General features: G+C 40.4%; 1 protein-coding gene across 1 annotated transcript in view; it reads left to right on the top strand.

The window, feature by feature from the left end:
• TIAM1 (TIAM Rac1 associated GEF 1) overlaps window positions 1–24129 on the top strand; it is a 269436-nt gene that overhangs the window by 172203 nt on the left and 73104 nt on the right. The window contains exons 7-11 of the mRNA XM_059921431.1: window positions 1232–1417; window positions 7767–7913; window positions 10274–10348; window positions 12818–12988; window positions 18950–19054. Coding sequence (XP_059777414.1) covers window positions 1232–1417; window positions 7767–7913; window positions 10274–10348; window positions 12818–12988; window positions 18950–19054 — 684 coding nt within the window. The remainder of the gene's footprint in view (window positions 1–1231; window positions 1418–7766; window positions 7914–10273; window positions 10349–12817; window positions 12989–18949; window positions 19055–24129) is intronic.

The raw sequence follows: 24129 nt of genomic DNA, 5'->3' as shown, positions 1-24129 counted from the left end.
TACTGTATTTTTTTTAAACAGAGGTAAAAGTCACATAACACAAAATTAACCACTTTAAAGCGTACAGTTCAGTGGCATTTAGTACATTTACAATGTTGAGTAACCACAACCTCTGTCTAGTTCCAAAACATTGTCATCTACCTCAAAAGGAAACCCCATACCTTTTAAGCTGTTGTTCCCCTCTGCCCCGGCATTCTGTCTCTATGGATTTACCAATTTCGGATGTTTCATACAAATGCACTTGCATAATATGTGACCTTTTGTGTCTCACATCTTTCAGTTAGCATAATGTTTTGGAGATTGATCCACATTTCAGTATGTATACTTCATTCCTTTTATGGCTGAATATTATTCCATTGTATGTATACACCACAATTTGTTTACGCATTCATCTGTTGATAGACGTTTGGGCTGTTTCCATTATTTGACTGTTGTGAATAGTGCTATGGACATGTGTTTACACTAACACTGTATTTTAAGTTGAAGTAAAAAGGTAGATATCAACCATTAATCAATAACCACATCATAGCTAACATCTCTGAGCCTTCACTATATGCCAGACCCTGGTCCCACACTTATTCTTGCATTATCTTATTCAACCATCATATCAGCCTCAGGAGGTAGGTATTATTTTGCCATTTTGAAAAATGTGGAAATATCTTGGCTATATCCTCTGGTTGGAACTATGTATTCCAGAGTCTGGGTCTACACCATCTAGTTTTCCACTGTCCCACCCTGTACTCTCTACCACCCACCTCTTCCCAAAAGCTCTTGGCCTATTTGCCTCTGATTTTGAAATCACCTCGCTTTTCTTCTTCTCTGTCTTCCTATGAAAAACCACCTCTTGGTAAGTCATATAATTCTCCAGTGCTGGAAATCCTCCATTTTTTTACGTCTTCTGCCTTGGATTTGTGGTCCAGAGCCTGGAGCTAACGGACCTATCATGGCCGCAAATGTGAAATCTATGATGGGAGGGACGAGAGCAACTAAGGATATCTCTTCTATTTATCATACTGAATTTGTGACTGTAGATCTTTGCAGAAAAGCATGTAAGCTGTGGAAACAATAATACTTGACCTATTACCTAAGAAATTTAGGGTACCTGCTATTTACCCCTTAGGACTAAAATTAATACCTTTATAACAGAAATTTGTAACATTTGTGTGGGATAAAATTAACATTTGTTTTCCCTTTTTCTCCCCACTCTTTTCCCATATTTTCACCACTGTAGATCTTTGTTTGGGAGCAGAATCTTGAACAGTTCCAAATGGACCTGTTTCGCTACCGCTGTTATTTAGCCAGCCTCCAAGGTGGGGAGCTGCCCAACCCTAAAAGACTACTTGCCTTTGCAAGCCGTCCAACGAAAGTGGCAATGGGCCGCCTTGGAATCTTTTCTGTATCATCTTTTCATGCGCTGGTGAGTAGAAACTAATGTATTTTTGAAAAATATTCATCTTGACTATTAATCCTGAGCCCGACTTGACAAGAGTCTCTGAAGTAGTTTTCTAGTTTACTGCTCTGTGTGGATTTCTGATATGTCCTCCCTCAGTCATGGATGCAAATCTTCACTTGAATCTATTCTGACATTTATTACTTAAGCCTCTCTTGATGGGCCCTTAATTATTGTGCAAAGAAAATATGAAAGGGATTACCTTAAGAGATCTTTGCATGTGGTGCTTGTGGATAACTCATGTCATTTTTAGGCAGTGTCATGTTTTTAACCCCAATACATATATATATATTTTAATTTCATTTATTTATTTATGGCTGTGTTGGGTCTTCGTTTCCGTGCGAGGGCTTTCTCCAGTTGCGGCAAGCGGGGGCCACTCTTCATCGCGGTGCACGGGCCTCTCACTGTTGCGGCCTCTCTTGTTGAGGAGCACAGGCTCCAGACGCGCAGGCTCAGTAATTGTGGCTCACGGGCCCAGTTGCTCCGCGGCATGTGGGATCTTCCCAGACCAGGGCTCGAACCTGTGTCCCCTGCATTGGCAGGCAGATTCTCAACCACTGCACCACCAGGGAAGCCCCCGATACATATTTTTTATATTTACCTCATGGAAATGGTAAGTGGAAAGCTTGTTCTCTCATACATAAATGTGTTTTTTCTCTCTCTCACTTGCCCATGTGAAAACACGTACACCATATATTGAACATAGATCTCTTTGGAAATCTTCCTTTTCGCTTTATTTTTTACCATGGTTTTGGTGATCGTAAATACCTGATGCATTTGAAGAAGGCCATGACTTTCTGTGTTTATCAGCCCAACATATGTAGTTGCTTGGGGAAGAGAATTTTCATCTGACCTCCAGAGCGGCAGGTTGTGTAGTTGTATGTTTGCAATCTGTAATTTCATGTACTTGCTAAGTTGCGAACAGCTTTATGTACTTTGGGCCCCTTTCTTCTCAAAAATTGCTCTGCGAGTAACATGGTTTTAGCCCATCCAAATCAACACCCACTTAAAATGTACTGCACCTTAGCACATTTGCTGTGAAATTAAATGTTAAGACCTAGGTTCCAGAAACCGCCTTGAAGAACCTTAGCTGTGCAGCTCCTGGCTTGCCATGTCAGCTGTACCCTTCAATTGAATTCAGAGCTGTAATTCAGTCAGAGCCGTTTGTATTCTTTATAAATAGATTAGCGTCATCATTCAGATAATTAGGGTAGATTTACATTTTTAAAGAAGTCTTAAACAAATTTCTGGAGTTATTAAAACTGGCATCCTGATTTGTTCTACTAATTACAGCTCAGCTCTTGGTCTCCGTGGCTACCACCTCCCCATTTAGCTATTAAGTCCTGTTTTTTAGTAGGGATGGATCAAAGTGCTGTGATGAATAAATCTGGCAAACAGTTTTCAGTTTGTGGCTCTTGGTCTGTTTCTGTGAGACCTGGACACCACTTTGTTACTTATCCGAAATCTCAGTTTGCCTGTTCTGCAAAAATATTGGGATAAAAATTCTTGTTTACCACCCTGTGAGAATGTCGTAAATTGAGGGAGCATTTTTATTAAGGAAGCTTATGATACCCATGATGTGGCATCAGTATTAATACTAAATCCCAAGCTATCCAAAAGGCTCTTTCCTTCTCCTGGGCTTGGTAGATAGACTTTGGAGAAAATAATTCTGCTGTCTACCTAAAACTTCTATGCCTTTATTATTTTCTTCAAAGCCATTGGAGCTAACCTCTCAGAGATGGGGAAGTAGAAGCCACTGAATTACCCTTCCATAATTTATCTCCAGACCTTCTAATTTCCTCTATCTCAATATCTGTGATTTGCATGTACTTTTCTTTTGATGGGCAGGCTATTAAAATCTGACCAGCAGATGATGCGGGTGGGAGGGTTAGTAACTCTATTAGGTTTATTTGGTCAGTGATTTTGAAGGAGAATATTTAATTCCATATGTGCCACTCTCTGTTCCTTTGTTCTTTTTTTTTTTTTTTTTTTTTTTTTTTTGCTAGCTGCAGCAGTGACATGATTCTGGGTGTGTATATGTCCTTGCAAACTTCTCTTTTCCATGAGATGTTTCAATCAGACAGAACAAGTTAAGCAAGCCTGTTGGGGATCTCTTCCTGTTTGCTGCTCTATCTCCTATAGAAGATCCTGGGCAGGGAATTTTTACTGTCTGATTTAGTGGATGCTTATTTTTTCCTTCTCTCCTTGTCATTTGACCCCAGAGAATTTTTTTCTCCTTGGGGTTGAAACATTCTTCAATTTAGCCTTTGTCCAGACTTTTTTTTTTCTTCTATTAAGTGGGGAGCATGGGAGGAGGAGGTGTGAGGGCAACAGGGCTAGAGGAGGAGATTTGAGCTACACTTTAAGTACCATTCACCAGGAGGGCTTCCCATCATGCTCAGTGATTTTCAGTAATTAACTGAAGGGTCCCCGCTGTACTCTTTGAAAGAAGGTTATCATTGTTCTTGTTTGCACAGATGAGCAGAATGATAGAGTAATCAGGTTCCGGCCACAAAGAGAGGCATTGTCTGGGCCAAGATCATTGAGAAACTCTCCAGCTCTTGTCCAGCAGTTCTTTTGCCAGCTTTTTTTCCCCTTTTCTTCTAAATCCCTTTGCTCATTTTGAGTCATTATTGTCTTGGGAGCAGCAGTAACTTTTGCAGTTTACAAGGCCCCCAACAGTTTAGAGTAGTTACTGTAAGAACCTTAAATAAAACAGTCCATTTGTTAAACAGACTAAACGAAACTGGTCAGCTGGTAACTGAGAGTATTTATGGTTGTTTGCATTTCTCTTCTGGACTGTGTTTTTCTAAAATTATACACGAAAGAGTTACTGTTTAATTGTTGTGACTGTGGTATGTAGAATCTCTGCTTCCGCTTTTCGGTGTTTGTTTATTTATTCATTCAGTCAACAAATAAATGTGAGTGCCTGGCATATGTCAGTTACTGTCTGATTAGGGTTATAGCAGCAAACGACTCCAGAGTTCTTGTCCCATTGGAGCCTATAATTCTTGTGGGAGAGATGATTATAAAGAAGTAAACAATCAGGCAAACACAATTCAGATATTGATGTGTGCTATGACACACACACACACACACAGAGTCAACGCTTTGTTTCCACGGGTTCTGCATCTGGGGATTCAACCAACCATGGATTGAAAATATTCAAAAAAAATAAACTACAAAAAGTTCTAAAAAGCAAAACTTGAATTTGCCCAACTATTTACATAACATTTACATTGTCCTTACAACTATTGACATAGATTTACATAGTATTAGGTATTATAAGTAATCTAGAGATGATTTAAAGTACACAGGAGATTGTTATGTAGGTTATATGTAAATGCCATGCCATTTTATATAAGGGACTTGAGCATGGGAGGATTTTGGTATCTTCGGGGGTCCTGGAACCAATTCCCCATGGATACTGAGGGACAAATGTGTGTGTGTTTGGGTATGTGTGTGTATCTGCCTACATGTATGTGTATATGTGTCTATTTATAAATATGAGACCACATGTATTTTTTTTTCTAGAATTTTTAGCTTTAATACCATTTATACAGTGGTTCTTAGCATCATTTTGAGACGATAAGCTTAACTGATATTGACATAGTTATGTGAGCATCTATGTATGTCAGCACATTATCATTTATTCCTTTTACAACCTTTGTTTACCTTTAGCTTAGAAAGTGATGAAAATGGAGAAGAGAAAATGTTTACATATTTAACATAAACATGTGCCCTTTGTTGATTTTGTTCCCTACAACACCGTGAGTGTAATAGTGGGTTAGAACTCTTTCTGGGAGCGCTTTCCCACCATTGTCTTGAGTACCACATTTTCACATACCCTGATCTGGGTTTTCTTATGTGCTAAACTGAGAAAATACAAGACCTCTCAGCTCCCTCCTCTTCTTTTTTGTTTGGGGCCAAAACTTTCCCCCATAATACCCTCGTAGAGAAACTGTTTTGATTCCTGTTTTTGATAGACATGGGGGTCTTTGCCAATCTACTCATGGGGCTTCCAGGGTGTTTACCCTGTCAATACTGAAAACCCCAGAAAGGTGTGCCTTGTAACCAACGTGCTGACTGCTGGGGGGTCCCCTGTGTTAGCCAACAGTATTCATCCCTGAGAATGCTGCCAGCTGGCAGCCATCACATTGGGAGTTGACCGTGTGGGAATTTATGACAAGTAGGTTCCGAGATACATACCTCCAGCGACAAAGAGCAGGCGGGGAAGTTTCAAGTCCAATCGCTGTACCTCCTGACGCTCCCTCTTTTGAAAGGAGAGCCCGTGGGTGGCCTATTGAGACCTCCTAGCAGAAGTTCCTTCAAGTTCCTGGGACTTTGCTTACAACCTGTAGTATAAAGTTCAAGCCTGAAGGATTGCCTGGGCAGACTATATGGCGTCCACATAGAGATCCTGCATATGCCTGAGTGGCGATCACAGTGGCAGATTTAGATTTGGCATGTTCCCTTCTGCAATACTGAACTATTTGTCTGGGTTGCTGGCACCTTGCAAATATCTCAACAGAGTTTAGCTTCCTTTTTAAAAAAAAATTGCAATTTTTTTTCCCGAAGTTAAAATTTGTTTTAATAAAAAGATGCATACCGTATTTTAAGTGAAAATGACAGAATTGCCAAATACGTTTAGTACATTCCCATTTTTTGTAAAAAGATTATATAGATATTTGCTTGGAAATAATGTCTGGAAGGATGTAAGCAAAACATTAATAGTGGTAGTTTTCATGTTTTCGGGAAGGAGGAAAGTGAAGGATAATGGAAAACCCCCTCCCTTCAAGGACCATTTCTGGAAATTACAAATAGAGTAAGTCCCCTACGTACAAACGACTTCTGTCCCAAGAGTGCATTCGTAAGTTCAATTTGTTCGAAGTCCAACAAAGTTAGCCTAGGTACCCAACTAATACGATTGGCTGTATAGCACTGTACAGTAATAGGTTTATAATACTTTTAAAATTTTTTATTTATCTATTTACCTATCTATTTATTTATTTATCTTTGGCTGTGTTGGGTCTTCGTTTCTGTGCGAGGGCTTTCTCTAGTTGCGGCGAGCGGAGGCCACTCTTCATCGCGGTGCGCGGGCCTCTCACTGTCGCGGCCTCTCTTGTTGCAGAGCACAGGCTCCAGACACGCAGGCTCAGTAGTTGTGGCTCATGGGCCCAGTTGCTCCGCGGCATGTGGCATCCTCCCAGACCAGGGCTCGAACCCGTGTCCCCTGCATTGGCAGGCAGACTCTCAACCACTGTGCCACCAGGGAAGCCCCTATAATACTTTTCACACAAATAATACATAAAAAACAAACACAAAAAATAAAGAAAACATTTTTAATCTTACAGTACACTACCTCGAAAAGTATAGTAGTACAGTGCAACAGCTGGCATACAGGGGCTGGCATCGAGTGAACAGGCAAGAAGAGTTACTGACTGGAGGAGGGAGAGGAGGTGGGAGATGGTAGAGCTGAAGGATCGTCAGCAATAGGAGACGGAGGGCTGCAATTTTACTCACACCTGATGTTGATGGCTCAGGTTCTGGTTCCTCGCTGGAACTAGATGCACGTTCGCATCTTTGAAAGTTTGCAACTTGAAGGTGCATATATAGGGGACTTAGTGTAACCCTTCTGCTTCCGCTTGACCAGAACTTCATCACAAGCCCATGCCCTGCTACAAGGAAAATAAGTCCACTTCGGGCAGCCAGATGATCAGCTGTATTTGGGGTTTCTCTGACTAAGGAAGAAGGGACATTGATATTGGGGGACAGCTATCACTTGCCTAATAAGGAAAGTGATTTTATGTAATTCTGAGAAAACTAAATAGAAGAGATTGGTAAATTTAGATTCAATATGGAATCACAGGAACCAAAATGTGCTGCCTTCACTATTTTTGCTGACACTCAGCCATCATTTTTTGTTAGAGTGAAGAAACAACTCTGTACCATTTGGAGAGAATCTCAAGAAAGTTTGGTTAGTTTAACTTGATGCTGGAGTTCAGGAATGTGACCAGAAGGATATCTAATTCTTGGAAACCTAGCATACATTCTATTACTATTTTACGTATTTTTACTGATGTTTTCAGTCAGTGATTGAGTTTGCCAACCTTGCATTTATATTTTGAATCTAGGAAGGGCCCTCAGAGTCCCTATATGTGTAAGTCATGGATGAAATGCTTTGGGTGGTGGGGTCAGGGTTGGCTGGCATGAGGGGGAAGGAGCTTTTGGAGGGTGGGACTTAGAGGGGGGCTTGGGGAGCAGATGAGTGGTCTTGACACATCTCTTGTTGATGTCCCCTCTTGCCGTTCCTCAGGTGGCCGCTCGCACTGGTGAAACTGGAGTCAGAAGACGTACTCAGGCCATGTCCAGATCTGCCAGCAAGAGAAGGAGCAGGTTTTCTTCTCTTTGGGGTCTGGACACTACCTCCAAAAAGAAGCAGGGACGCCCAAGCATCAATCAGGTAGGTTCCAGGGTGGATAAGAAAGCAAGCGTAGATTGCTTCCACGGACATCTCACTTTGGGGTGTGCACGTGTGTGCATTGTTCCTTGATGGATACTGAGCGTTACATCACATCAACTAGCTGACGCAAAGAAGTTAGTTGTTCTAGATGCTTTAAATAGATAACGTATACCCATAACATTGAACTCGGCTATTAGTCTATCACCAAGCTCCAGTCTCCCACCTGCAACCTTTCCAAACCCTGGGTAATTACAGACGTACTGAAAGTGTACTTCTTGCTGAGTTTTCAGAAGAAAAGCAGGGCTTCATTGATGAAGCCAAGTGGGCACCTGAGCAGTCTTTTAAGCTGCCTCTGGCGCTGGGTCAAAGGCAGCCTCCAGGGAAATCTGATTGTTTCTTTGCCCTTGACTTTTGGGGGTTGACATTAAATGGGCAGTTCTTCTGCCAACTTACATCAGGAACCAGGAATCCAAGAGCGCTCACTCACCGCTGTGACTCCCTTCTACTACCCAGGTGCCAGGGCTTGAAGGGGACCTACCTCAGTGCATCATGAGTGGCACCACCTAGGGTGCTGCATCATTGGGCCTCTGATAACCAAATGCTCTGGCCTCATTACTTTGACTTTTTTACTAGCTAAGGCCACTTTCCTGCTGGAGCTACTTCTGGGAAACTCTCTTTCCATTGTCATTGTCATCTGTCTTCTTTGGCTTTGAAAAACAAGTGGCTCCAGAGCTGCTTCAGATTTTAAGGACTGGAAGAACATAGATATTTGTCTTTCAGAAGGAGAATGTCCCATCCATGAGCTGTAGAGACACTGAGCATTTTGAGGTCATGACTAGGATTGCCAATTTGACCTATTCACTCTGAGCCTGTAGGCAAAGTGAGAAGTCCATTGACTGACTCAATAAAAAAGATCTCATTATTTGTTCGACCAGTTCAGCCATTAGTTTACTTAAGAACTGACATTTAAAAAATAAATTAATCGTGAAAGCTGATGTACTACGTCCTTAGCTGACCACCACACTCATCGTTTCCACCTGGAGTGTCTGGACCCTTGGTGGAACTTGCAGGGGACCCGATGAGCCAATGGGAAGAGGCTGAGCAGTCATGCACTTTGTTCTCTGGTCTTTGGGGAGAGTAGAGCACCGTCAAGTTTGCTACCTGGGGTTTTGCTTCTGTGTAAATCCGAAGAAGAAACTGTTTGGAGGAAAGTCGATATTTCATCGGAAAAATCGCACAAGAGACTTGATGGCTCTTGATTAAACCTGCAAAAGGGTGGCATTAACAATCAGCATTTCCCCCCTTGTTTCAGGAGGTGGTGGTTCATTTTGTGTGCATCATTTGGCATTGCAGGTGACTCAGACCAACACTGTAAATATATGTCAGGGTTCGCAGCTGGAAGTTTGGGTTGAATTTCTCTTCTATTAAAAGCCTTAGTTCATTTGTGTGCTTCTACTTTATGGGTGCCCACTTATGTTACAATCCGTTGCTGCTGAAACTGCTGAAACATATGCCTGAATTTAAATGAATCCAAGAGCATGTTTTAACTTTTTCTTTTAATCAAAGGACCATGTAATGTCTTACAAACAATTCTTGTTATTCTCTCTTACAGTAAGAGTTTAAAAAAACCTCTTACTTAGCCGTAAGTATACCAATAGAAAGTTACTTGTTAATTTAGTACTTTGAAATGGATAAAAATTGTATGTTTCTATATATCTCATTTGCATTGGGGCAAAGACTTTTTCTTAACCATGTATATTATACCAACCATACACAATCGGTTGAGAGCAAATATATGAAATTTTCCCACGTGTTTAGGTTTTGACTCCCTAGTGACATTGGTACCCTGATGTGATTTTAGTCATAGCTTTAAGTTAGCAGGATTCATTAAATTTCAAAGGATAGACAAGTTTCTATTTTTTAGATAAGAAACTTTTCCTTGGTGTTATGGTAATATAATTATAAACATATGTTCTCAGGTTCTGAGGTAAAAAGTAAACTAATTATTATTGATAAGTTTCTGATTAGGTATGTGATGCTATAGCTGAAATTCTTCACTGTAAATGAATCTGGTTCATTGCATTTGCAAGTTTATTTTCTTTAAATTTAGATGAATTATCCAGATCTAAAGCCAATTTTAAAAAATTGTCCAAGACGTGGGAAGTGATCTGTTATAGAGGGATGTTTTTCATGGTCTTTTGGCTAGTAAATTATTTTACCTGCTTCAGGATTTGATGTAAGAGTATCTGAAACTTCTGTAATGTTTTCTAATAGTCAGGCCTGTTTTCCATCCCCCTTCTCATGCTTCATTTGCCCTTTTGCCCAGATTTCTTTTTAAGATGATACTTTTGTGTATGCAGGTGTTCGGTGAGGGAACTGAGGCTGTAAAGAAATCTTTAGAGGGAATATTTGATGACACTGTTCCAGATGGCAAGGTAAAAATAAACACATGTTCCTTTTCTAAAAGTACCACAAATACATCAACATTACACAATGCAGTGGTTTCTTGGGATCCTAAAATTAAGTATACTCAGTATTAAAAACTGAAATGATCGGTCCTTTAAAATTATGTAACAGGTCGAGAAGAGATGGAAAACTTGATAACAGTAAGAATATTCTCCTGCTGACATAACATTTTCAATAATTATCATCTGAATGTTGAAGTTTCCATCTAGAATATAAGAGGAAATTGGGGTACTGGGTAGCAGAATATTTTATGCCATTGTTAATTCCTCTCATATACAGCTTTCTTCTCAAGAGGTGAGTTCTTCCTGCCCTCCCTCTCTACCCACACATGCTGCTTTTTTGCTTCAGTTAATTTCAAAGAACTGTTCTGATAGTATGTTCTTTAAAAGAAAAATGCATTTGCCTCCCAAGACAAGCATTCGATTAAAGATCCCCAGACTTGATTCAACCTTGTGCTTGGATTTAAAAGGGTCTTTCAAACTGCTCTGATTGAAAGCCCATAAAGAATATTGATTTTTTTTTTTTCTAGGCCACTTTTTTTTCAGCCTCTAAATAAATGGACATTCCTGGTTTTAAAGACCCTAATGATGATGCAAGTGGCCTCTTTGCTAGGGGCAGTGGGGGGATTCTGGTGTTGATAATGTGGGCTCGGTGTGATCCTCTGGTTCCTGGACTCAGAGTCAATTTGACAAGAGTTCAGCTCTCGGTTGTCGTGCGGCCAAGCAGTGGCTTGCCCCTCGTTCTAGATGGAGCTGCGCCTCCACAATCAGAGTGTAGTAGGGGAGTTCTGGCTGTTGGGGGGAGGGGGGATGAGAGTGGCCGTGGACAGGCCTTTTCTCCCTTCGATACCTAAACTACTGCTGGGTTATGTCATCGTGGATATAAAGGCTGCTGTCCTTGGAAATACCCATCCGTAAGCACTCTCTTTGAGCATCTGTTTCTGATGAAATTAAATGGCTGTTCTTATGTGCAGTCCAAGCATAGATGTTTTTGATGTTCATGTAGTCATTTCTGAAGTTAGCTAATTCATCTTGCATACCATTATTAGCGCACTTTTAATCTTCCCCAGGCACACAGATCCTGGAAACTGCAAAAGTTGTTCCATTGGATTTCTGTGTCGCTTTTGTGTTTTTCCAAGATACCCCTTGATCCTCCTCCTTGGCTGGAATGCCTTGTTCTCAAAGAGCAGGTTAGATGCAAAACTTGGGCTGATGTAGTGCTAAGGGCAGTTATTTAAGGTGGCATGTGGGGACAGAATGGGAAGATTCCAATTATAGTTAACGGGATTTGGGCAAGTTGATTGCGTTCTGACGGTTCCTTCCCTGGGGTTCAGTTTATCTATGAAAGCCACACCATTCAAAGGCAGAGCTGAAATTGTCTTCTCAATTGAATTTAGTTTAGTAGCCTTTACAAAAATATTTTCCCCATTCTGGGATCTGTTCTTTTTACGTATGGAAGTTGTTATGTTACTACTTCTCAGCCTTCGTTTGGAAACTTGTTTCTTATAATTTGCTGATAGCACCAAATTTTCAGTAATCTGTAGATATGTATTTACCAATCCGTGGCCTGGATGTAAACCACATTTTGAGCATCAGTATTATTTTTACATTGCTAAAATCTAATGGAATGATTTCTCTGCTTATTTCAGAGAGATGAGGCTCCTAATATTTCATCCATCTATGGAGTGTTTTTAGCTTTAGCTGTTTAGCTGGCTTAGATATAACCCAGCTGCTGGAGTGTATACGTAGGACACGGCTCCTCCCACCCTTAGAAACTTGGTGCTACTCCCTGATGTAGAGGATGGAGTGATGGCAACAGCCTAAGAAGGCCAGAGAGCTCATCTTTGAAGTTCTCTGAGCCTCATCTGGGAATTGAGACTGTCTCTCTCCCAGAGTTACACCAGATGTCAAATGTGGGCACAAAAATGGTGCTGCTTATCAATAGGTAATGCTAGAACATCATGTTTTCTTTAAAAATTTCTTTGGAGCCTCGTGGTTGCCTTTGAAACATATAGCTCACATGGTAGATAGGCTTTGCTGGAGGAATCTCAGCTCTAAATTTAAATGGGTTTGTGGAAGAAATCATAGCAATAAAGCCGAACCGAATGGATAGCCCATTTCTTTCTTTCTTTTTTTTTTTTTTTGCATTTCTTTCTTTCTTCCAATTTTGAAACCCACTCAATCATGCAATGCCCACCCGTGGAGGCCGTGGATCAGGTGTGAGGTCTGTCTCTTTTCTGAGACATCTTGCCTACCTCCGGAAAGCTCCCTTCTCTATAATTTCTTCTTTTCTCGGAGGAGCTCCTCTGTCCTTCACCACTACCACCACTTCTGCCCTGGGCCCTTTTCACTGGAGTGGATAATTCCTGTGTGCCATCTGGGGATCTAAGATCTTGAGAGACTAACTTGCTGCTCTGCTAACTTTATTTCTTATCGTAGAGGGAGAAAGAAATGGTCTTACCCAGCGTCCACCAGCACAACCCTGACTGTGACATTTGGGTCCACGAGTATTTCACTCCGTCCTGGTTCTGTCTGCCAAATAATAAGCCAGTCCTGACAGTCGTCCGGCCAGGGGACACGGCCCGGGACGCCCTGGAGCTGATCTGCAAGGTATGAGGCTACTTGGGGTTGTTTTCTTGAGAAGAACAGAATGCAGTGGAGGAATCCATGAACACTCAGAAGCGTGTGGCAGGGGAAGGTACTTTAAAGAACATCTCCATTTCATTTCAGAGCAGCTTTGGATTTCTTTGTGATAATATGCATAATAAATGGAAGTGAATTCTTCAGCGCTGGGAGGAGAGGGATTCTTTTAAGTAGCTTCTTTCAACATGTGTACTTGATAGATTTGTGATAGGCATATTACATGCTCATTGCACAAGTTTTAGAGAATTCAGGTAAAGAACAAAGCAGAAAATTAAGGCACCCTTACTTACAATTCAGAAATCACCTCAGTGAACATTTTGGCATCATATTATGTGCACTATTTGTAACCTGCTCTTTTGACAGTAACTCATACACAGGCATCTTTAGGGTAGGGGAAAACTGAAATAATAAATATAAATTTGACCTCCATGATGAGAAATTCCTCTTCCTATGAACATACAATTAGCCTCTTTTGTTTTTTAGAGACAAATGATTGAGCTCACTTCCTCTGTTTTTACCTTACACTGTAGAAACTTCTTGATCTTTTTCAAGGTAATCCCTGTTTCTTTTTTTTTTTTTCTCCCTGAAGGACAGCTGGATGAATTGGATTGCCTTGAGTGAGGGAAGGGAAAGAGGAAAGAAAGGAGCTTTCCTAACATGCCTGTTTTTCTTTTACATAATTAATAGCATTAATAGTCTTATTTAGTAGTCATATCAAGTCTGAGCAAGAACGATACGTCCCCATTGTACAGATGGAGAAAGCAAGGCTCAGAGAGCCTTAGTTCCTTGCCTGAGTTCACATCACAGTCATAATCACTTGCAAAGGAGGTTTTGAATACATATCTGGCTGCTCCAAACTTAGATGTATCCCTTTGTGCCAAGTGGATGGTCACAAGAACTGTCAGTCATCAGAAAGGATGGTCCGTAAGGGGTGGAAGAATCTAGAATATATTCTTAGGGAAGTGAAATGGTCTTCTCTGAGGCCACTAATGGGAAAGTGGAAACCTTTTCTGTCATCATTTTATCCTAGAAGAAGCTGGATGAATACAGTGATATTTTTGGACCTCCTCATTCAACACAGTGGTTTATAAATGTGGAATAACTTTCACTACCTCAGTTCTATAATTCTGCAATCAGCAATTTTTGTTCTTAAAAAAATAAATCGCTAGGGCTTTGATAAAGGAAAAATATGGCTTCATATGAAGGAGAAATGGAACACTCTGGCTCAGATAAGCCTGTTGGATCGTCTTCTGTGGAGGAAAAGTAGAAGGACCATTTGTTTCAGGACAAAGCTACAATCAGCTCCCACATGGGTGTTAAAAATAAATGACGCACTCTTGCATGCTTTGACTCCTTCATGTACACGCATTCTAGCTTTTTAAAGATAATGGTATTTCTGTTCACATTTTTCATTTTAATTACTTAACAAAATTGGTCTATTGAGGATTTCTGCATTCTTTTATTTATAGATTAGCATGATTCTTTAGAGACCCATTAATATTCTGCAGAGCTGTGGGAAGTATTCTCAGAACTGCAGCTGAAGGTGTCAGAAGTAGGACTCCGGGCTTTTTGTATAAGCCAAACTCTGGAGGGTCCTTCCAAGGAGTTGCATTGCTTTGGAGCCTCCTGTGTACATTGGCTTTAGACTCCAGCAGGTATCAGAGGGTAGGTCAGAGTTTAGCAATAAACATTGATTGGTGGAAAATTGAATAGTGAGTGGGGAAAATAGTGATTTTAGGTACTTTTCAAGCTTTTGCTTTGATAGAAACTAAGGGAATCAGGGAGGAATAATACTGTCGTGGCAACTTAGAGACCATCTTTAGATAATGAGTTAGACCAGTTCCCCTATAAAGGGTTTATTTCTGTCACTTGACAGGGTTTTAATGGCATCATTACGACACACATCCCTTTCTTTAACAAGAAAAGGTCATCCCACCCAGTTTTTCCTGAATCCTCAGGTTTTTTCCCCAAAAACATAGAAATAAAGACAAAAAAAAAAATAAGGTGTGGAACAAGCTTACATCTCTTGAGTTCAGAAAAACAGAAAAATTTTGTGTGCACTTTAAGAAATTGATGGTCTCCAGAAAAGCACCCGTGTAGGATAAATTATATAGTGTGCTTGGAGCCAGGTACCTTCTAAAGCTTGCTGCTTCTTTGGAAAACACTTTATTGTAATTAGTGGAGCCGATTTTATTCTTCAGAGGGAAAGAGATAATGGGGAAAACAGTGCCACATGTTATTAATGATCTGATTAATGTTGAGTGATTTTTTTTTTCTCTTGGAGGAGGGACTAAAAACAACGGTGATTGTCAGAATGTCTGTCTTTTATTTCTTTATTGTCATTCTCAACGTTGGTGATGGGTGCTTTCTCTAATATTTAATAATCAATCTTTTTCTTCTGTCTCTTGCATTCAGCCATTCTCTTTCCTATTCTGTCTGATCCACATCATTTCACATCAGTTTGTCATCTGCCACCCGAGCACCAGTCAAGTTCTGGTATAGTAACTGTTTCAAGATCTACATTTCATGTGCAATTCATGTTATGAGTGTTATGAAAGTGATTGTTGCTAAATATAGCAGGTAACCGTGTTGGCCTATGGGTTGTGGACATATTCTGATCATTGCAGTTACTAAAATAATTGCAAAGAAATTCATTTATTCATACTCATTGTTATTATTCACATGTGACCATGGGCATTTATTTCATGGCTTCACTCTGTAGACCTGTGGCTTTGGATATTCTAATAACCATGGGCATTAAAAACAATAAAAATCACCTTGAAGGGGAGGATAAGTATTTCGGAAATTCTGCAGTAGCACTTTGTGTGTGTGTGTGTGTGTGTGTGTGCGCGTGTGCGTTCGTGCGTGCATGCGTGGATCTCTGTATGTCCTAACTGCATGCGTTTATGTTTCCTGAAGAAGTTTGATTGAAATGGAAGAATATGAGGAGAAATGGAAGAGAAAAACATTGGTGGATTTCAAGATCATGTTATTCTCTGTTTTAATGGACTCAAACTATTTATTGAAAAGACCTACATGATGTTTTGTTATTTCATCCTTTGAAGGAGTCATAGGAAGATGAAAAATTTAAAAAACATGCCAAATAAACAAATAACATTTGTCTTATGGTATGATTTGGGACTGCATTGTCTCAAAATGAATCAAATGCTTTCTACCTAACTTAAGTAAATGAACATTGGAAAACAAATTTGGACCATTTAAGTTGTTTTCCCGGCTGAATTTCTCTTGCGTTGTAATTGAACATTTTACAAGTGTAAAGCAGGCCAAATCTTTAGAATTACTACCTAAAAATATTCATTAATACTTGGAATTTTTCTTGCACATAGATGTATTGTGAACGTGGTAAGTTGTTCAACCTGCCTTGATACTGACTTGTAAATATTGGAGGAGCATGAAATTCTTGAGAGTTCTGATGATCTGATTTAGTTAATTCATTAGGATTTTCCCTTTATGTTAGACCAGCCATGACTAATGGGGGCTCATAATTGAGAAACATTTACCAAAATGATAAGACACATGGGTATATTGATCCAAAGTCCCATTTCTAAGGTAACTATTTACTGACCAAACCACGGGCTCTTGGGTTACAAATAAGATCATTATAATTTTTATGTTTGTTACATGTGCTCATTTTTATTTTTCAAAGTTATCAAGACATTGTAACTTAAGGAAGTTTGAAAAATACAGTGGTGGAGGGGAGGACAGATGGCCAGAACCACCCTTATTCCTGTTGCTCTGTTCTCTTTGCTTTGTTTAACACTTCAAGGTGTCGGCCGTTGTTTGGCGTTCTCTGTGCATCTGTATAAATGTTTTCAGCATGGAGCATTTAAGGGATGATGTCTCCATCAGGACCACCTTAAGACGTTTGGTGCCTGCCCGTGGCACCAAACATCTCTCTTTCTCACTGAGGTTTCAGGAGCCCGAAGCTTCTTAGGTGAGGTGGCTGTTTGGGTCTGGTTTCCAGAAGACTGTCTAAGTGGCAGCCCCATTGGGAGTGTCTACAAAGTGTTGATTAATGATGACGATAAGGTTTCCAGGTGGATTTGTTCCTGTTGACCAAGACCCCATGAAGTTTCATTTCTCTTTCCCTCCCACCTCAGTTGGAAACAGATGGTGAACCAAAATATTTTGCTTCTAATTAAAGATTTCAGTGGGGATCTAGGTCGGTGGGAAGCATTTGCAGCTTTTATCTCTGTGAGGGAAACTTTTCTTGCTTATCGTAGCACCCGAAGTATTATTATTTTGTTGTTTGTCTCGGCGGATCTTTGACAAGCAGTAGGTAGCACACTTTGAAACTTCCCTACTTTTGCTTCCCTGGCTTACCCATCCACCCTGGGTATTTGACATCAATGATCTGGGTCTGGCAGACACTGAGCATTTGGTTTTCAGTACCGACAGCGAAAACCCGAAAGCCAGGTGCAAGGAAGGTGCTGCCTCAGTGGTGCCTGTGTTCGGACGGTGGGCTTCAGACTATCACGTTAATCAGAATAGGATACACGTTGGAGGTTCCCGAGAATCACTATAGAAAACTTCTTTATCATTCTGCTAGGCGTTTAGAACAAACTCACTTCTACTTTCCATAACTGTGCTTTTCTCTAATGCAGGATCCCTGTCTTGGATGTGTGTTTAATTACGAGGCAAAGTCACCACTCTCCCCAACTTCCATGTTCTGCAAGCCCCTTCCCACACTCCTGAAGACTGCCTCACACAGTATCTGGCACACTTCAGAATTTGTTAGGTGTAATTGAATGACTATTATTGGAATAATTATTAGAATGTTCTTAGTTTGGCTTTAAAATTTGGGGCCGGGGGGAAGAAGGTAAACAGAAAGAGCATTAAACCAGTGAAAAATTAACTTCACTTATTTTGAAATAATTCTCATCAGTTGAGCTTTTGGTGTGAAGAGATTTTATGTTTATGAAAAACTTCAAATTTACAAAGAGTAGGGAATAATGTAATAAACTTCTGTGTCACCATCACCAAGGTTCTATAATATCAAATTATGTTTCATCCGTTTACTAACTCACTCCCACCCCCTGCTCTGAATGATTTTGGAAGCAGATTCCAGACATCGTATCTTTATCTACTAGTACTTCAGGATAAATCTCTAAAAGATAAGGATGCTTTAAAAAAAAGACTTGATGGAAACATTTTCTCTCTAGCAGTACATTTTCATCTTGCCATGTAACTTTTGAAGAGCATTTTTTTCTTTTTTCCTCTGCATCTTCTTGAATGTGAATTGAGGATGTTAGTTATAAAACCATGTTTCCACTGTTGCCTTTTCCACAAAGTTAATTCACGAATGACTTCCTAGATAGAAAAAAATCATTTGACCCATCCTGACCAGTGGAGAAGGCCTGGAAATTTCAATCCTTAACTGCTTTAGAATTGTTTTCTTTGGGCAAGTCATTCATTGTGTTTCCAAAGTTGGACACATGCCTGTCTTCGCTGCCCCCGGAGGGAGTCTCACTCGGGGTGTATATAAATAAGACTGAAATCCAAATGCCTTGTCTATACACCGACTCACTTGCAAATGAACTGTGAACAACTGTCCCAGTGTCCCCATGTGGTTAAAAAAATGTTTGCCTGGGCACAGCTTTCTTCTGTCACTGTAAATCCTTCCTTGCCTTTCTTGTCACTTTTCTTCTCTAATCACCTATTGACTTTTTTGTTTCCATTGATCGTAAGATACCCATGGGCTATTATTAATATATTCAATGAAAATTAAAGTTTGGGTTTTGGGTGTAAACCTTGTAAGAAGTATAGAAATTTTATACCTCCCTTCAGTAGCAAATCACCATTATTCTCGGGAATAGATGACAGTGTATCAGTGGAAAACTAATTACGTCTATTTACTATTGGAAAGACATTTTCTCTTCTCCTCTTTTTTTTTTGTTTTGGTCCCAGGCACATAGACTGGATCATTCTGCTCATTACCTGCGCCTGAAATTTCTAATAGAAAACAAAATGCAACACTACGTGCCAAAGCCCGAGGAGGACATTTATGAGCTGGTAATGTTTATGTCTATTGTCCCAGTACATTCTGTAGGAGACTATTTTTAAATTATATGTGTGCTCATGCTAATTGTGGTTGGTGGAGTGGAACAAATTCTAAAATAAATGAGCCTCCTTCAGCGCTCTTAAGTTTGTGGAGATGGCCTTACGTATCACAATATTTTTGCAGAGTGAAAATGCCACCTTAGTTTATGCAGGGAACGATGCTGTGCCATCATGAAAAATTGAAATCCAGAACTGACTCTCAGATAGAATTTTAGTTATTATGCCTAGCTTTCCTTGTAGCTTTGACAGTCTTATGTTTTAAATAGGTGACTCAAAGGTGAGCTGGCTGTTGTCAGATAAAAAGTACTAATTCCAATTTTGTCTGACTTCTCCCTGCATGTTGAAATTGGTGGGTGAAATCCTGTTGGGTGAAAAAGCTGCCATCTAATTATGTGTCCTGGCCTTTTGGAATTGTACTTATTATATAGATTCTTGGGCACACTTACGTGGGTTTGAGTTTCATGATGGGACTTGGGTTCTGAACTGGATCTGGGTTTTTATATTGACTCTGTTGCTTACTAATTATGTGGTCTTGGCAAAAAAAAAAATGAGGTGATAATACTTTCTAGGATTTTGCAAAGATTAGAGATAATGGTTCACATAGTAGATGCTCAGTAAATGGTTGTCATGGTAACATGGTAAAATAATGACAAGTTCCTTTTTTGTTAGCCAAAGGGTACGTTTTTCAGTTCCAGGAAAGAAACATTTTGGGAGCCAGGCCCCCTCTCTTGGAGTTTGTTCTTCTTTCTCTGCACTTAGTCATTCCTCTGGGGGCCACGTAGCTTCTTGCCATGGATCTGTGAATGATAACAGTATGACTTCAGACAGCCTTTCACCACAGAAAACAGAACTGAAAATTGAAACCCGTATAGTCTCTTTTTTGAAAAGGGGAAGCGTGATTTAAAATTTAGTATGTTTAGTAGGGAATTTTGTTTCTAATCAATTTTTTTTGAGGTTTACTTTCTCTACAATAAAACATCAATTTTGAGCACACAATTCGATGAGTTTTGGCAAAGGTATACAGACAGTTGTGTTTCCAGCACTACAGTCATAATTTAGAACTGCTGTCCCCAACCTTTTTGGCACCAGGGACAATTGTTTCATGGAAGACAGTTTTTCCACAGACCGGGGGGTGGGGGATGGTTTCAGGATGATTCAAGCGCATTACATTTATTGTGCACTTTATTATTCTTACTTTGTAGTATATAATGAAGTAATTATACAACTCACCATAATGCAGCATCAGTGGGAGCCCTGAGCTCGTTTTCCTGCAACTAGATGGGCCCATCTGGGGGTGATAGGAGACAGTGACACCCGAAGTCTGTTGCTTATGTCTAGTCTACTCCATAAGATGCAGCTTAATTGTCACTTGCCACTCACTGACAGGGTTTTGCTATGAGTCTGCAAGCAATTGATTTATGATGGTCTCTGTGCAGTCAAACCTCTCTGCTAATGATAATCTGTATCTGCAGCCACTCCCCAGCCCAGCATCACCACCTCAGCTCCACCTCAGATCATCAGGCATTAGATTCTCATAGGGAGTGTGCAACCTAGATCCCTCACATGTGCAGTTCACAGTAGGGTTCGAGCTCCTATGAGGATCTAATGCCACCGCTGACCTGACAGGAGGCATAGCTCAGGCGGTCATGCGAGTGATGGGGAGCGGCTCTAAATACAGATGAAGCTTTGCTTGCTCACCCGCCACTCACCTCCTTCTGTGCAGCCCGGTTCCTAACAGGCCGTGGACCGCTCCTGTTCCGTGGCCCGGGGGTTGGGGACCCCTGATTTAGAACATTTCTATCATCTTAAAAACTTCCCTCATGTCCCTCTAAGTGTTTTTAATGAAATATAAGAGAGGGTGTGCTTTTATTATACTCTTATCATGTCACGAAATAGAAGAACGAAATGACCATTTTCAACCATCACTTAAATCACTAAGTTTAACACAGAGGAGGAGGGTGCTTTTAACAGTGGCTGATTTATTTTTTTCTCTGGCATGGGGAAAGCCCTGACTTTGTGCTCTGTGAGTAGAGGAGAGAAAACCCTTTTTCTTACTTAAGAAAGGAAAGTGCTTTGCTGGTAACACTGGAACAGCTATTAGATCGTATATTTTGCATTTCAGAGTTAATGAATCTTTTGTGTCCTAAATGACAGGGATCACGCCTAAGCAACTTCCATGTCCTTCATATCTTACACACAGTACATGCTTAAGACATACCTTTTGAAATTATATTGACTCCCTTATTATTTTTAAGTCTTGGCCATTGCGCGGTCTCATCCAGTATAGGAGACTAAGGTGTGCCACACTTACTCTGTATCTACACTGCTATATACATATTATAATTACAATTATTTAAAAAAAGAATCTAAAATACAGAGAGATTATGGTATTCTTTCTTGCCCTGTTACAGAAGGTCTCCAACTCTGAGATTCCTGAGGAAGTAAATGCCATAGTCTTACTCACTTTACTGTTCAGATTGTGAGTGAGTATTGCTCACGGGCACCTCTTGTTTTTACCAAGATTTTAAACTTTTTTGTTCTTAGGATATCTTTGGCAGCCTGGTAAAGCCCCTAAGTCCCATATCAGAATAATGTTTTCAATTGCATGAAATATATAGAATACATAGGATTACCTATGGCCTAATTGTGTTGAAATAGTTATCAAAAATATTTTTTAAATTATAGATAATATACGTGCTTACTTATTAGCTCATTAAATAACAAGACCCAGCGTAGGTCTAACACCTGCCACTGTTCTGGAGTGGTGATGCGCATAACTGGTATTTTGAGATACTAGCAGCAACTAGAATGTGGTATAAAAATAACTGTGATTTCTGTTTCTGACAAGGTCACAGGCATTGCTCATATTGCCGTGTTTGTTGCCTCCGTTCATTTATAATTGAAGGAAATACTAAGTTTCAGTTACAGGTTAGTGAATATAAAAATTTCAGGCTTTTTCACCACCCCAGTTCACAGACCCCTTGAATTCTATCCATACGTCCATGGTTTCCAATCTGTGCTTTCGGCCATTAAGTTGGTATGAAATGTCATTCCAGGGCAGGGGGTTTCTGAACACACAGTGTTCTTGGATGCTTTTTGAGATTTTACAGATAGTTGATTTATTGTCCCTTACTGAACAAGTATCAGGCCACCAATGGCTAATTGGTTTCCATAACCTACCTCCTTTTTATTTTTGCTGGACTAGCGAAGCTCACAGGTGTTTGAAGTCCTGTCCTGAAAAATGACTCATTAATAGACGACTGTCCCAAAACATTTTATTTTCTGCTACTGTTTTGTCAAGTATTCTTGAGTAGTAAGGTCAATAGTTATTAGCGAAAGTGTGTACTACATTTTAAAGATCTTTTTGGAGAGTCTAGTGCATTTATTTGGTGGGGCTGGGGATTCTTTTGCTTATGAAAGACCATGAATAGTTAGTTTTCTACTTCTCTACTTATCTGCTTTGCTAATATAAGTGATACCCATTTGGCTACTTTTTCATGATTAGTTGGTTATTGGGTCCAATCTGTAGAATGCTAATGAATATGGAGGCCCTGGGTTTTTTGAAAACCCATATTAAATCTGTTTTTCTTAAAGTGACAGGTGGGCATAAAGAGTTTGCAGAAACACTGATTGATCGATTGATTCATTCATCCAGCAAATATTTATTTAGCGTTTATTGTGTGCCTGGCACCATGCTAGCTGTTTTAGGCACTGAGATACACAGAAAAATCTCTACTCTTCTTGGAAAATACATTCAAGTTTGTGGAGACAGATATAAAAACATGTAAATATTTTTAACAAAAACAAGTAAATGTGTAATATTTCCCGGGATGTTAAGAGCGGGAAAAGAAAAAGTTAGGACAAACAGACAGAGAAAGATAGACATCTAAAAGCGATCGTGCTGCTCCTTTAGATGTGATGTTTGAACAGCGTGGTGAGTGAGGTGAGAAAGTGAGTCATAGAGGTATTTTGGAGGAAAGTGTTCTAGGCTCAGGAAACAAAGCTGGGTAATGCCTGGCAAGGGGAGGGGGGTGATGGTAGAGGTGGTTTACTCATGTTTGAGGAGGATCAGTGAGGAGGGTAAGTGAGGGAGTGGTGGGGAGAGGGAAGGTGGGGTGGGGGAGGGGTTTGGATGCACAAGGAGGGAGGATGCAGAAGAGGGAGCAGGAGGGCTTGTAGGGCCCAAGTGAGAAGGGAAAGCCCAAGAGAGGAAGGGCATTATTTGACTCCTGTCTTAATAGGCTCACTGCGGCTACTGTGTGGCCCATGAACCTTAGGGCCTTAGGGAAAGAGCTGGGAGAGCAGGCAGGAGGCTAGTGAGCTGTCGTTCAGGCCATGGGTGATGGTCGCTTGGACGAGGCGCGCCAAGGAGACCTGGTAAGAAATGAATGTGATTTCGTGATAATTCAAGTGCCAGGGTAATCAGATTGTTTCTTAACGTCTGGTGGTGTTTAATCTGGTTTTTGAAAAGAGGGGAAACATGCAGCATCACTGATTTAATAAAAATAAAAGGGGGCTTCCCTGGTGGCGCAGTGGTTAAGAATCCACCTGCCAATGCAGGGGACACGGGTTCGAGCCCCGGTCCGGGAAGATCCCACATGCCACAGAGCAACTAAGCCTGTGCACCACAACTACTGCACCTGTGCTCTAGAGCCCGCGAGCCACAACTACTGAAGCCCACGCGCCTAGAGCCCGTGCTCCACAACAGGGGAAGCCACCTCAATGAGAAGCCCGCACACCGCAGCAAAGAGTAGCCCCCACTTGCCGCAACTAGAGAAAGCCTGCGTGCAGCAATGAAGACCCAACACAGCCATAAATAAATAAATAAACAAATAAATTTAATAAATAAATGGAATGTGTGTGATACTTCTTTGCTAAAGATACATTTAAAACTACGAAATTTCAAAATTTCTGGTTTCAGATATTATGATTGCATCGAAAATATATTTTAAAGTGCAGCTCCTTCTTGAAATTTTACATGTTTTAGAGCTTTTTACCAAACCCAATTTTAGTCCAGCCAGCCTAAG

The sequence above is a fragment of the Balaenoptera ricei genome, chromosome 4 (assembly GCF_028023285.1).
Source record: "Balaenoptera ricei isolate mBalRic1 chromosome 4, mBalRic1.hap2, whole genome shotgun sequence".
Taxonomy (NCBI): Eukaryota; Metazoa; Chordata; class Mammalia; order Artiodactyla; family Balaenopteridae; genus Balaenoptera; species Balaenoptera ricei.
The sequence above is the reverse complement of the archived record's forward strand: the minus strand, read 5'-3'. Positions and strand labels throughout refer to the sequence as shown.